The sequence below is a fragment of the Chlamydotis macqueenii genome, chromosome 3 (assembly GCF_036417535.1).
Source record: "Chlamydotis macqueenii isolate bChlMac1 chromosome 3, bChlMac1.mat, whole genome shotgun sequence".
Classification (NCBI taxonomy): Eukaryota; Metazoa; Chordata; class Aves; order Otidiformes; family Otididae; genus Chlamydotis; species Chlamydotis macqueenii.
The window spans coordinates 53,114,512-53,127,520 of NC_141558.1; the positions used below are offsets into that span (position 1 = coordinate 53,114,512).

The following is a 13,009-nucleotide window of genomic DNA, read 5'->3' on the forward strand; positions in this document are numbered from 1 at the left end:
GTTTGCAGAGTTACTCTTTTTTTCGCTTACCAATGCTGTGATGAAATTAAAAACCCCTCTGGGGTTTCGGGTTTTTAGCAGCTGTGTGCGTACAGTGCTGCTTACGCTCTCCGGGGACCTCGCTATCGAGGCAGCGGCAGGCTCTGCCCGCCCGCATAACAACGTTCTCTCCAGGGGGGCCCTCAGGTGAGGGCGGGGCCAGGGCGGGGGCGGAGCTCAGCCCCGCGCGGCAGGAAGCTCCGCCCCCGCCCCTTCCTCCTCCTCCTCCTCCGCCTCCCCGCGGCGGCGGCGGCGGTTTGGCGATGCAGCGGGATTTCTCCCTGGCCGACTGCGAGGTGGTGGGCTTCGACCTGGACCACACGCTCTGCCGGTATCACCTCCCGCAGAGCTCACGGGTGAGTGCGGGCCGGCGCGGCGCGGCCTGCGAGCCGCGGGCCCCCCCGCCTCGCCTCGTCCCGCCCCGCCCCGCTCCGCTCCGCTCCGCTCGCCGCCTGCCCGAGTGAAAGGGAAAGTGCCGGGGAGCGTAGCCGAGGGGGTGCAGGGGTCGGGATCCCCGCTTCGGGGGACAGCGAGCCCCGAGCCCGCCGGCTCGGGTACCCCGGGGTAAACCGAGAAGGAGCAGGGACAGAGCAGCGCGTGTCTCGGGGGGCAGGTTCCTCAGCAGGCCTCTGCCCGAGGCGAGGGGACAGCCATGGCTTCCTCCTTGGGAGCGGGGCCGCTGGAGGAGAGCTTTCGAAATGCAGCGGCGCTGGGAGAGGGCTAGAGGCCTCCCCCTTTTCCCCCGCCAGATCTGGAGGTGCTGCAGGCGGAGTGAGGAGCCCGCAGCAGTTTCGGCAGGCGGCCTTGGCGAGCTTTCTGGTGCTTAAAATAAAACGCGGAGCTTAAGGGCACTCAGCATCTCTGACAGCCCGCGTCCCTTACTGCTGTCATGTGCTGTGCCTTCCTGCCCTTGGTGCTTCCCGTCCACCCCACTGGCACATTTTAATCTCCCTGATAGCCTTTCATTGACTCGTTCTTCTTTGTGGATGTCAGGACGCTGCCACGGAGCTATCTTGTGTCATGGATGTTTGTGGTGTCCCCCTCTCCCCTTTTACTTGCCGCCTCCATCACCTACAGTACGTTTTCCACTGCATGAGACTCCTCCGCTAGTTGCAAGATACTTCAGATTTTGCTATAGAAACAAATGTTTATGAGGTGTCCTATCTAGAAATAGATTTGGTTCAGTGCGTCATGTGTTGGAAAATTACCTTGCTGCCTTTAGCTGTGAGTGACTTTCTGTAGAGAGGCACCCTTCTTACAAAAGAGGGATCAGTAACAGCAAGTTACAAAATGTATGTGCTCTTAAGTTCCTGCTGGGAACTGTACAAGTCTAGGCTTACCTTCCATGCTCTTTCTGTTATGCCACACACATCGTATCTTGCATAGGCACATTCTTTCTGGCAAGAATTTTGTCTGATGGGGGCAGACATTAGACAATTGATAACTAGAAGAGTTTAAAAAAAAAACCTAACCAATGAACAAAAGAAAAAAAAATTAAAGCCAGCATTTGCTAACATTAGTTCTCTCTTCATCTTTTCACAGAACAAAAGACAAAAAATAAAACCAATATTTACTAACCTGAGCTTACTCTTCATCTTTTCACAGCATGCAGAGACGAACTGACACATGCCCATTGCATGCCTCGTTATCTATAGAAAATAAAAAGTACTTAAAAATCCTGATAGACAGAGCTGAAGATGCAGTTAGGTATTACTCTTTCAGTATTGGCCTTCATATTAGTCTTTCTAGGACGTTAGTCATATTTATTCCAAGAGCAGCTTTTGTAATTAAGAAAAAAAGGCCAAGGAACAACTTTAATGAAAGAATCATGAGAAAAAGGGAGCAATTACTATGCTTGTATGGTCATTAAGGACCAGGCAGCATCTACATAGAGGATCTTGTACAACTTCGCCGGCACATTACATTCAGAAATCACTGACTGTTGTACTAGGCTTTAACAAAGTTCTTTCTGAGCTTATAAGTAGTAACAGTTTACTTAGCAGTTGCCTGTTTCCTTCAAAATATGTTCCTTTGGTTAATTTTAAAATGTCTCCTAAGGGTAGTTGTGTATTGGTTTGGAAGCTGCTTGTTGAGTCTTGGTAACTGTGACATCTAAAATTTAAAAAGAAAGCAAAAAAAAAAAAAAAGATTGGGGAGGGGTAAGTAGTGACTAGTCTTAAGTACTTATGTCTTGGTTTCCCAACAGTCTTGAGGCAGAGGGGCAATAAGGTAGAATGCTGTAAGCTTGGTTATGCTGGAGACATTGCACCAGAACTATTGTGTGAGCATCTTGAGCTGTTTTCCAGCCATGACAGAAATAACCTTAGGTACTATTTCCCAGTAGTGGAGGCACTGGGGCAGGGCTCCTGGCTCCCTGGTTTCATTTTGCTTAGGAGGCACTAAAACTCACATCTCACCGCTTTCCAGGGAAGCAGTATCTTTGGTCTCACATAATATAATTAATGCATTTTTTTTTTCTTTGTAGCTAATATATGATAGTTTTGCCCAATATATGGTAGCAGAGAAGGGTTATGACAAAGACTTGCTGACTCTAGCTCCAGACAGCTTAGACTTCTGGTGAGTACGTTGAAAATACCATAAACTTTCTTTATAACGTCCTTTATACTGTAACTTTGACAAAGCTTGGAAAACAGCTGCTCTTCTTAGGCAGTTGTTGTTGTGATTGTCAAGCCCAATAGATAAATCCAAAATTACAGTTTAAATACTTGTTTGAATAAGTATTTATCATGAGATAATACTTCTAATGTCATATTTTGAAGAGAGAACTGAGTATCCAAGCTTGCTCTGTGCTTCTTGCTGTCTAGACACAAGGTTTTTAATCTGACTTGTTTTATATATCTCCTTTGTCTTCTGCCTTCAATTCAACTGATAAAACCAGTAACATCAGAATTTAGTCATTTTGCTTTCCACAGATGTATGTTTGTATGAGGCATAATAATCCCAACAGCCTTCTGAGGAACTGAGGAAAGGTGATGTGCTAGGAGGTAGCCCTTGGGTGGCACGTCAGTCACACAGCTGTGATGCAAAAGGCTAAAATGCAAGTTGCTGCTCTGAGCGTAGTGGTCTCGGAACAGGAGCTTGAACGTGAATCTCTGGATCTTCTAACTTCATAGGTTATTATGTAGGCCTGAAAGCTAGTTTAGTACTAATTTTTTAGGAGCTACACGGATGGCTCATATTTTGAGGCCTCTGAAGGATGAAATCCTTTGTTAAGATCTAGGTACCTTGGTTGTGGTCCCTTATTGAAGCTGGGGGTTCAGTAACGGAGACCTGCAAGCCCGCAGTGCTGGTAGCCACGTGTCAGCGTTACCCAGGTGTCATTTGTGAGGGCTGGGGTCTGCTTGCTGTGTTTGTGGCATATCTTCTTTCCTTTGGATACCTTATTGCAGAAGATCAAGGTAGCATTACTTTTTCAGTCTTGTTTATTCACTATTATTCTAGCTACTGAACTCTGAATTAATTTTTCAAACAACCTAAGCGAAAGTAGATTCAATTATCTTAAGGTACAGATTTACTAGGAGAGTTAGGAACTCTTGTTGTATGTCTGTCCTGTGCTGTCAACTCTTCTCCTTGTTAGGACTGGCTAGCATGGCAATGCTTCTGCTTCATACACTCCTTGGATATTCAGTTGCCTAATTTAGAATGATGTTCTGCCCCTCTCTCCCTTAATAATTGGTGTTATCAGTCTAGTGATAATAAGTAGGGGAGTTGCTGCCAAGAAAAAATGTATTTCTTTCTCAGAATTGGTTTTAAATATCACATTTCTTAGTTGTATATGTTTGGACCTTAATCCTCCAACCTTATATATATGAATAGTCACTGAACTTACTGAACAATGGAATTGGATTTATTTAGTAGGAATTTGCTATGTAAGTGAAATCCAGTTTTCATTGTAGTAATATGTATTTGCGTATATAGAGCATTGTTCAAACATGGAAGTGTTTGAAGGGTTGTGATTTTGCTGCTTTTGTGTGGCATAATTGTATGCTTCTGTAACTGCATTTCGCTGTTCTGATATATAACAAGGCATTCCTCTGAAAGCATTAATTATTTGTTTCTTCCTTAAAATTTATTCTTAGTTGTAAAGGCTTGGTGTTGGACATTGAAGAAGGAAACTTCCTGAAACTTGCAGAAGATGGGACAGTTTTAAGGTAATATAGACAATAAGTTTATATATATTAAACAAACACAAAAATTGTATCCTTTTTCTGAAAGCCATCTCTTAGTCTTATTAAATATTTAAAGTACTAATTTCAGCATACATTCATTTATTAAATGTAAAAGTTTAATTACTCTTTGGTAACGTGGTGTTCAGTTTCTCTTAATGTTACATGTGCAATTTTTTTCATTATATTTCCATGATAGTTGCTAGTAAAGAATATGTTATTTTTAATAAACATCTTGGGCTCTGAGGGCATAGTGATCTTAAAAGTAAGTTCATTTTCTCAGTGGCTACCAATGTACTCTTATCCAGTTCTATTAAGATCCAGTGTAAAGTTTTTCTTTGCGTTGTGACTAACCTGATTCAGGGTCAGTGCTAATGACTAATGCTAATGAGGAGAGCACTGTTATTTTTGTACTATACAGATTCAAAATTCTACAGGCTTACAACATATAATTTAAATAACCTGAAGTAAATTAAATGCAAAAACTGACACTTTCGCTTTCAAGATTCTTGGGGTTTTCCTCTAAAAGCTATGCTTTGCCTTCAGTCATCATTTCAGTACATTTTTAGTTCCTCTTTACCTCTTTCTTTTTCTCTTTTTAAACATAGAAGAGTTCTATTTTGAATCACAAATCTGAAAAGTAAATACATCTAAAGTATGTCAATCCCAGTCCCATATCCTCATTATTTTTTTCCAAAAAGAAAATCTATGTAATTTAGTACTCAAGATGGACTCTACTTTTTTTTCTGATAGCATGTGGGAGAAGGAGCTTTAAGATGTTAAGGAAAATCAGATCTCATTGAAAGAAAGGAAGAAATACCTGTGAATCTCTGCTGTATATCCCAAAATTAATTTCGTACCGTGAATTTCGAAGTCCTAAATGCAGAATTCAAGACTGGAGGATATACCACAGTAAAGGGAAGAGTGGTTCAGGATTGCTTCTCCTAGCATTGCCTGCCTTTGCTTCAAAACTGGAAGCTGTGCATTCTTTTGGAGTCTAATTTGATGGTCAAACTAGTTGATTTTTAATTCCTAAAAAGGCTTATGTGTACTTCTGTATTACACAGCTGCTTGCAGGGGTCAAGCTAGCACTTTTCCGTAGTTCTGCCCTGCACTCTGTGAAAGTTCCCAGGCTTCAGAATGATGTATAGGCTTTCTGCACTGTGTTTTATTGTGCAGTGTATATTGATAGTTCAAGTATAGAGAGTGTCCTCACACAATTGAGAACATTCGAGCAATATAGAATGATTGTGTTAGCAAGTGAGGCACAGCAGCCGTGCCCCCAGCCAACCAAACCTCTGCGTAGTAGGGCTTTTATCGAGGACTGTAATGTATATGATAAAAGCTTAGGTCCCGGGAAGCTTCTAAGTTGTAAAGAGAGTTAATTCTGATCAACTTGCATGCACCTCAGTATTCAGTTGCAGTGCATTACTTCGCACAAAGAGTAGTTTGGCTGTTTTCAACCTCTTTCTTTTTTTTTTTTTCTTTCTTTTTTTTTTTTTTGTAAACAACTTAATGCATCAAATAGGGCAAGCCATGGCACAAAAAGTATGACATCCGAAGAGATCCTGGAGACATATGGAAGGAAGGAGTGGAAGCATTTTAATACAGTCAGTGGAATGGTTTCCCGCTCAGGTAGCTGTACTTTAGCATGTCATCTTCTTTGAAATTGCTTTCGCCCCTTCAGTGCCTCATATTGTTAGTTCTTACCACACAGATTTTAAAATACCTCATCTGAGAATTACTGTAATAGGTAAAAGTTTTGGGAGAGTTGATTTTTTGTATTTTCAACTTCTAATACTAGAGTTCAACTTAAATTTAGGTCACTAGGGAGAAATGAATGAACTGACATTACAGGCATGTTTTGGTTATAGAGATGGGCACATTGTTCCTTGATGAAGTGGACTGAGATTACCAGCCTATCTCATTTAGGACATATTTGGCAGATCTTAAATTTTTCTTCATTGTTGACTCATTACCATCAGTGCTGTTACTGGAGCCCTAGGTGCAGGTGCAAAGAACAGAGCAGATCTGTAAACAAAACTTCTGCAATTGAAGTTTCTTGGTTTTAAGATGAGCATCACTTTGAAGGCACTGTGGCTAGGTTTGTGTTCTTGCTCTGTGCTTCCTCTCTGTTTTACTTTGATCTTGGCAACTGTAAGTAGTACACATAAAGTGCTTGGTTAAGTTGCATTGTCCTATGCAATGGAGAGATCTTTCTGATGTAAACTTATATGTGATGCTTATTCTAAATTGCAGGTAATCATTTGCAACAGGGTGGAACAGAAAGGTTTCCTTTGGTCATATAGCAGACGTGCCTTTCTTATTCATTGAAAAGTACTTTTGGTCTCTCTTGCGAATGTTAATCCTTGTTCTGCTGACTTGTCTCTTAGGTATATTAAAGAACAGCACAGACAAGATCATGAATACAAAAAAAGCCCAACTGGTTAAATCATTTCATTCGTAAGAAAGAGTTGCTGAACATGACCTTGACCTAGGGGAACATTTGGACACTTCTGATTTTTGCTCTGTTTTGCGGGGCTCATGTAATAATGTGGGTATGCTTCCCCTGGGACTAAGGTGCTCTCTGCAGCATGTTGTGTGCAAAGGACAGGACTATGTGTAAGACCTGTCCAAATGTTTCTGAAAAAAGTTCTTAAACCCTTTCTTTTTGTTTCCACTGCCAGGGAAACAGGTATTTTAGAACAGTTGAGTAATACTGTCTTGACTCTTAAATATCATGGTTCTTCTCCATCTCTTCCACCTTAACTTTTAGAACCTTAAAATGTATTTTTAAAATCTCACTGCCGTGATATAGGTAAACAACTTTCAGTTGCTAGTTACGAGAATCGGAGTGGGAAAAAGGATAACAAGGATTGGGAAGCAAATAATGCTTATTATCAGTAAAAGCCAAATAGGAGCTTATACTAATATTTAAATCGGGTTTTTTTTTGTTTGTGATTAAAGCATACTATAAATATTTTAAATAGTAGAAATTTTTTTTTATTATTTTTTCCAGCTAAATACTATTTGTATGATAATTATTTTGACCTGCCAGGAGCTCTCTTGTGTGCAAGGGTTGTGGACAGCTTAGATCAGGTAAGAACTGGATTGTTTGAAACTAAGTATTGCATTATTTTTCTCTTCCCCTGCAACACTTTTTCCATGCATTATTAAATGCATACAAATAGTGTATTAAGCAATATCAAGGGCTTTAGATTTAATTTTTTTTTTTAGAATTTTTCATGTCAGACTTACTGCATTAAAGTTGTCTCCAAAGCTAATTGTGAGCTACACGGCATGTTCAAAATAAATGTACTTCCACAAGAGGGCACAAATAACTAGGATAGGAATAGAAACACACTGTTTTCTCAAGTTTACTCTGTGATGTGCAGCATATAGTTCTTAAAATCTCCTTTAATTATACTTGATGATACTTGAATTAAATCTAACGTAAGACTTATGAACAAGGTTTGCTAATTTTCAAGGTGTTAATGAGTTGAAAGCTTAATTTCATCATTTTTTACACTTGTTTTTGTCTTAAATATATTGATCTGTGTACAGAGATGTAAATAAATCTCGAAAATAGTATCCTTTTTTTTTTTCTCTGCTAAATAAAGAGTTAAATTCTAAAGGTGGCATATACAATTGCTTGAACCTTTTTCAGTGCTTTTTAGATAGACAGAAAGTCCTAAATCCTACCGTTGAAGTTTGATGCAAATTGATTTGGTTGTTTTAAAGAAGCCTTGAATCTTTAACTTGTGTGCAGCTGGGGGTAGGAGAGGGTGGTTCTCCTACAGTAAGTATACTGGTGTCAAAAGAGTACTGATTTAGTTTTCTGGCTAAAGGTACCTGTCGTAGTTTAGCCCTGATCAGGACCAGACTACGCAGTCTCTCTCTCACTGCCCCCACCCTCTGAGAGAATAGGGAGAGACAATATAAGAAAAAAGGCTCAAGGACAGGGAGAGATCCGTAAAATTACCATTCCAGGCAAAACAGACTCAACTTGGAGAAAATTATTGGTTTATTACTAAAACCACAGCAGGATAATGAGAGAACAAAGTAACTTCCTCTCCCCTCCCTCTTCCAGGACTTAACATTATCTCTACCACCTTTCCACCCCCAAGCGGCACAGGTGGGAAGAGGGAATGGGGGTTATGGTCAGTTCCTCACTTGCCACTTTAAGTTGCTTCTTCCTTCTCGGGGGGAAGAACTCCTCACATTCCTCCCCTGTTCCAGTGTGGGGTCCCTCCCATGGGCTGCAGTCCTTTGTGAAACTGCTCTGGCATGGGTTGTTTTTCCATGGGGTGCAGGCCCTCCAGAATGGCTGCCGCAGCAGGCCCTCCATGGGCCACAGCCTACTTCAGGCATCCACCTCCCCTGGTGTGGGGTCCTCCACGGGCTGCAGGTGGATCTCTGCCCCTCCGTGGGCCTCCATGGGCTGCAGGGGGACAACCTGCCTCACCATGGGCTGCACCACAGGCTGCAGGGGAATCTCAGCCAGGAGCCGCATTACTCCTCCCCCTCCTTCCCTGACCTTGGCGTCTGCAGCCGTTCCTCTCACAAGAAATTCTTCACAACTGGCAGGCAGACACCTCTCAGGATCTCTTCACATCTCCTCTCCACTCCACTTCTTGCAGCCAGGCTGGGCCAAGTTGGGCCCAGTCGGCTGCATGGCGGGAGGCCAGAGGGTGAGGCCTGCAAGGCCCACAAGGCTCGCGCCTCCCCCTCTCTGCCCCTGCTCAGCTTCTTCACATCTTCTTTTTTTTCTGTTTTCCCATTCTTAAATATGTTATCCCAGAGGCATTATCAGGGCACATTCTGCTACCAGTTGGCTTGGCCCTGGCCAGCGGTGGGTCCGCCTAGGCCCAGCCGAGTCCACTGGACAAAAGGGGAAACTACTTCTAGAAGCTTCTTACAGAAGCTACCAGCATAGGCCCCCCTCCACTAAATAAAACCAGGACAGTACCAAAGTGCTGCAGCACTGAAAATTGTGAATACTAAACTTTGTCTGCAGAGTGAAATTCAGAGCTGTGAGATGGGTATCTGGGATCCTTTTGGTATCAGCTGACTTGATACTTTAGCCTCCACTCCAAAATAGCATACTGAGTAGATTGCTGCCTAAGTCCAAGTGCTGAATGAAGAGTTAGCTAAAGCTAGCTTATCAGGAAGCACTGGGGACAGGTGCACCGTAAGACTCTTAATTTTGTGCCTGATTAATCTCCTTCCTCTACTGTTTGCCACTTAGAAACCTCTCTCAGATGTGATATCTGTATTGTATTACTTCATTTTGTGTTTAATTTAAACTCGGCACAAGTCACCTACTTACTGAGAGAGAAAGAGTGTTAAAGCATGTAATAAGCTTGCACATTCCGTTACTAGTTTGCAAGCTGGAACACTGGCGCTGAATCAGTGCTGTCTTCAGCCAGCGAGAATCAAACCCATGTTGTTTCTGCAGAGAGCTACCAGAAGTGGGTCATGCTAGCAACTCTTGAATATTTCACTGGATGCTGGTCCAGTTTCAACAGGAGAGCCACAGTAATTCCCTGGGATCTTACCATCAACCAGATGAGAAAGATGTAAAACAGGAGGTGGTAGGACTTTCCAGCACTCAGGCCTGCAAGATGCTGCATCCTGAGGGTTAGAAACCATTACATTGTCTTCTTCCACGTTTCTGAAAAGAGGCTTCTGTTTCCCATTCTGGGAACCTGTTTAGTAAGGGCTGTTTTCTTAAAATTTTCAGAAAACATTCTAGGATCAAGAACACTTCCTACTGGAAACAAATGGGAGACCTGCTAGGTTTGGATTCAAAATGGGCTTAGACATGACGGGCTGCTCTACACTGTTAAGAATGACTCTAGTTTTGCTGTGTCCAGAGCCAGAACTCTTATGCATTTTCAGACAAAGGAGAGGAGCTTCTTAGTGTTTTGGATCTTTGTGTTGAAGCTCTACGCAGAATACTTCTTTGTCTGATACTTCAGCTAATGGAATCTCATTTGATAATTGGCTGCCAGAATCTTGGTGGACTGCGTGGGCGTGCACAGAGTTTTCTCTCTGCTTTCTGGGAATTGTTTTGTTTTCTTTTACATCTCATATGCAATAGCTGTAGATTTGCAAGGAATTAGTTTGACAGTTATTTTAGTCTTCTCTGAGGTAAAACGTTTTGAAGGAAGTGTCCCCACTTTTAAACTAGTATTCATCTATCCTCAAAACAGCTTTCTGAGGAACTGTTAGCTCATTGCACTGATTTTTATTTTTTTTCTAAAGAAACAAAAAAAAACCGGAACCCCAAACTCAGGAGCAAGTAAGCCATGCAGAGTATGAGGGGAGGGAGCAGGCAGTTGAATCCGTCTGTCCCAAGGTTACTGCTAGCGTAGGTTAGTGCTGTCGCTGCTAGACAGATGGGTGCCCCCCAGAATCTCCTGACCATGGCTTTGAATAATGACCTTTGTTAGCAGCTAACTGAAGTCTGGTATTTATGAAAGCTTTTCTCTCTGTCAGACCTTTTATGTATTTCTGCAGCAGTTTGCTATAGGAATGGATTAAAAAAAAAAAAAAAAAAAAAGTAAAAAGCCACAGCACTGTATCTTTCCTGCTCTTAACCTGTGGAGCCAGTGGATGGTAAGCAGACTGCCGTAGTGCTTGTCAGCTGTGCACAAAAAATCTTGTTCGGGTCACTTGCTGGTTGTGAAATTAAGGGCAGACTGTTCTTCTGGAAGCGTTGGCAGATTAGGTCTGGAAGATTACTTCAGTACATATAAACAACATGTTTTTGGTTGGTGATGTTAAGGGAGTTTTCAGTTTCTGAACGTTTCCCTCTCTAGAAAATGCTTTATGCTTACAAAATGGGTCATTATGCAGGTGTCAGTGCAGTGGTCAGGACACGGAGGGCAATGCCATGAAATCTTTTAACAGTTGCATTGAAATTTATCCTAGTGCAGGCGTGGAATGCCTGGAACAACACTACATTATACTTTCCACAGTGTACAAACTCAAAGAGACTATTCCACCTGCCTCGCTGCTGCCCGGTACCTTGTAACTGGGCACCTCTCACAGGCTCCGTAGCTAATCCCCTGCTCTGTAATGTTGGCTGGCTACATAACTGCATGTGTGTTTAGTTCAGCACTCCTAAAATTTGTGGAGTTTGAGAGTGCTGTGAGGCTCAGCTGGTTAAGAAGCTTTTCCTCTTCCTTGGTGAGATGCTGAAAGGGGAGTTGAGGTCGAGTGGAGCTCTTCCGTGCCTGGGCGACTTTCTAGGAACAGGGAGAGACTGTTCTTAAGTGCAGATCACCTTCCCCTGTCCTTCTGCCAGAGCTGAGGTTTGGCACTCTTCAGAGTACAATGTAATGCAGTGCTGCTCAGCCTGGCTTCTGGATGAGTATTTCATATGATGTTTGGGGTGGAGTTGTTGGCAGAAGGACATTACCTCTAAATTCTAGTGAAGGTTTTGCCAGTTCTGAGGGTGAAAGATGATACAAGTACCAGGCATAGATAATGTCAACCTGCTAATTAAGTATGGTATTTGCAGTTCTAGGCACTACTTTTTCCCAAATCTAAGTGGGATGGCTCATTCAGTAAGTTGCTGTTCTGTCTAATGCCCCCTTTTGCTGCAATGTTTTAGAGTTCCTCACAAATATGAATCCTTTCTCCTTTCCCCTTCTTCCCCCCCACCCCACCATATCCTTCTGAAGTAGAGAGATGACTTGTCTGTGGTTGCTCAAAGTTCACAGTCAAGCTGGATAACAAGTCCCAGTCTCCTGAATCCTACTGTCTAAGACTGTTTTACTCCATTTTCAAAATACTTTTGTTTATTAATGGCATTCCTGTCGCTGTTTCAATATGAAATCTTAAAACAGTTGATACTTGATGTAATGACTAGGTTCCTTTTGACACTTACAGCATAATCGTCAGAAAAAATATGACTTCTGGAAGGACATGGTCGCTGCTGTCCAGCACAATTATAAAATAACGGCTTTTAAAGGTAAGTGAGTTCACTGAAAACTTGTTATACTAGCTGAAAATATTACATGTGCTTGCCAGAACAAATACATTTGCAAGTAGACTAGATTACTCAACACAGCTTTTACTTTTCAAGCTTACAAATAGTTATATAGTAGACGTGCTTCTCCTGAAATAGAACATCTTTATCATTACAATTTCTGTTTAGTTAAGCTGTAACTGTTTTGCCATTTTTAACAACACTTGTGATGTGCTACTTCACTGAATATAGAGGAAAAATGGTTTCTTCCCATGATTGATAGGGTAATGTGGACATCCTTGAACTGTATTTTGATTCTATTCCTTGTGGTGTTGTACTCCTAAACAAAATGAGAAATGCATTGGGAAAAAAAAAATAGTGGTAACTAATATTTGACAATTTTCTTTATTGGTCTGTTTTTTATTAGAATTCTTCATATAGTGTTGACATAGTGGTAATGGGATTGTTTTCCTGGTTTTCTATACCTTTAAAAAATTCTGTTGTTTTTTTATAAATTTACTAGAAATTGCAGAGACTTTTTTTTTTTAATTAAATAATAGTAGCCTTCCTCCACCCAAAGCCAATCTTATAATACTCTAATATAAATTAGAGTTGGGAAACATCTTGGATAGCCTTCTGCTAGAAATGCTTTTCCTCCTTCACAGACTTAACTTCCAAGTTTCCATTAGGCGTATAAAATAATAAGTTGAGAACAAAGGTTAATCATCTTGCATGTGTGCACAATTAATTGAAATTATTTTAAACTGTGGCTTGGTTTGGGTTGTTTTGGTAAAAAGATGATACG

The 13,009-nt window shown here is 41.7% G+C and overlaps 1 protein-coding gene across 2 annotated transcripts in view; it reads left to right on the forward strand.

Moving 5' to 3' along the window:
* The first annotated feature begins 272 nt into the window (after positions 1 to 272).
* The window catches only part of NT5DC1 (5'-nucleotidase domain containing 1), a 143,217-nt gene continuing 130,480 nt past the window's right edge, over positions 273 to 13,009 (forward strand). For both annotated transcript variants that reach the window (XM_086745499.1, XM_086745498.1), the window contains exons 1-6: positions 273 to 395; positions 2,525 to 2,616; positions 4,140 to 4,211; positions 5,755 to 5,861; positions 7,246 to 7,325; positions 12,126 to 12,207. In XM_086745499.1, coding sequence (XP_086601625.1) covers positions 303 to 395; positions 2,525 to 2,616; positions 4,140 to 4,211; positions 5,755 to 5,861; positions 7,246 to 7,325; positions 12,126 to 12,207 — 526 coding nt within the window. In that variant the 5' untranslated portion in view covers positions 273 to 302. The remainder of the gene's footprint in view (positions 396 to 2,524; positions 2,617 to 4,139; positions 4,212 to 5,754; positions 5,862 to 7,245; positions 7,326 to 12,125; positions 12,208 to 13,009) is intronic.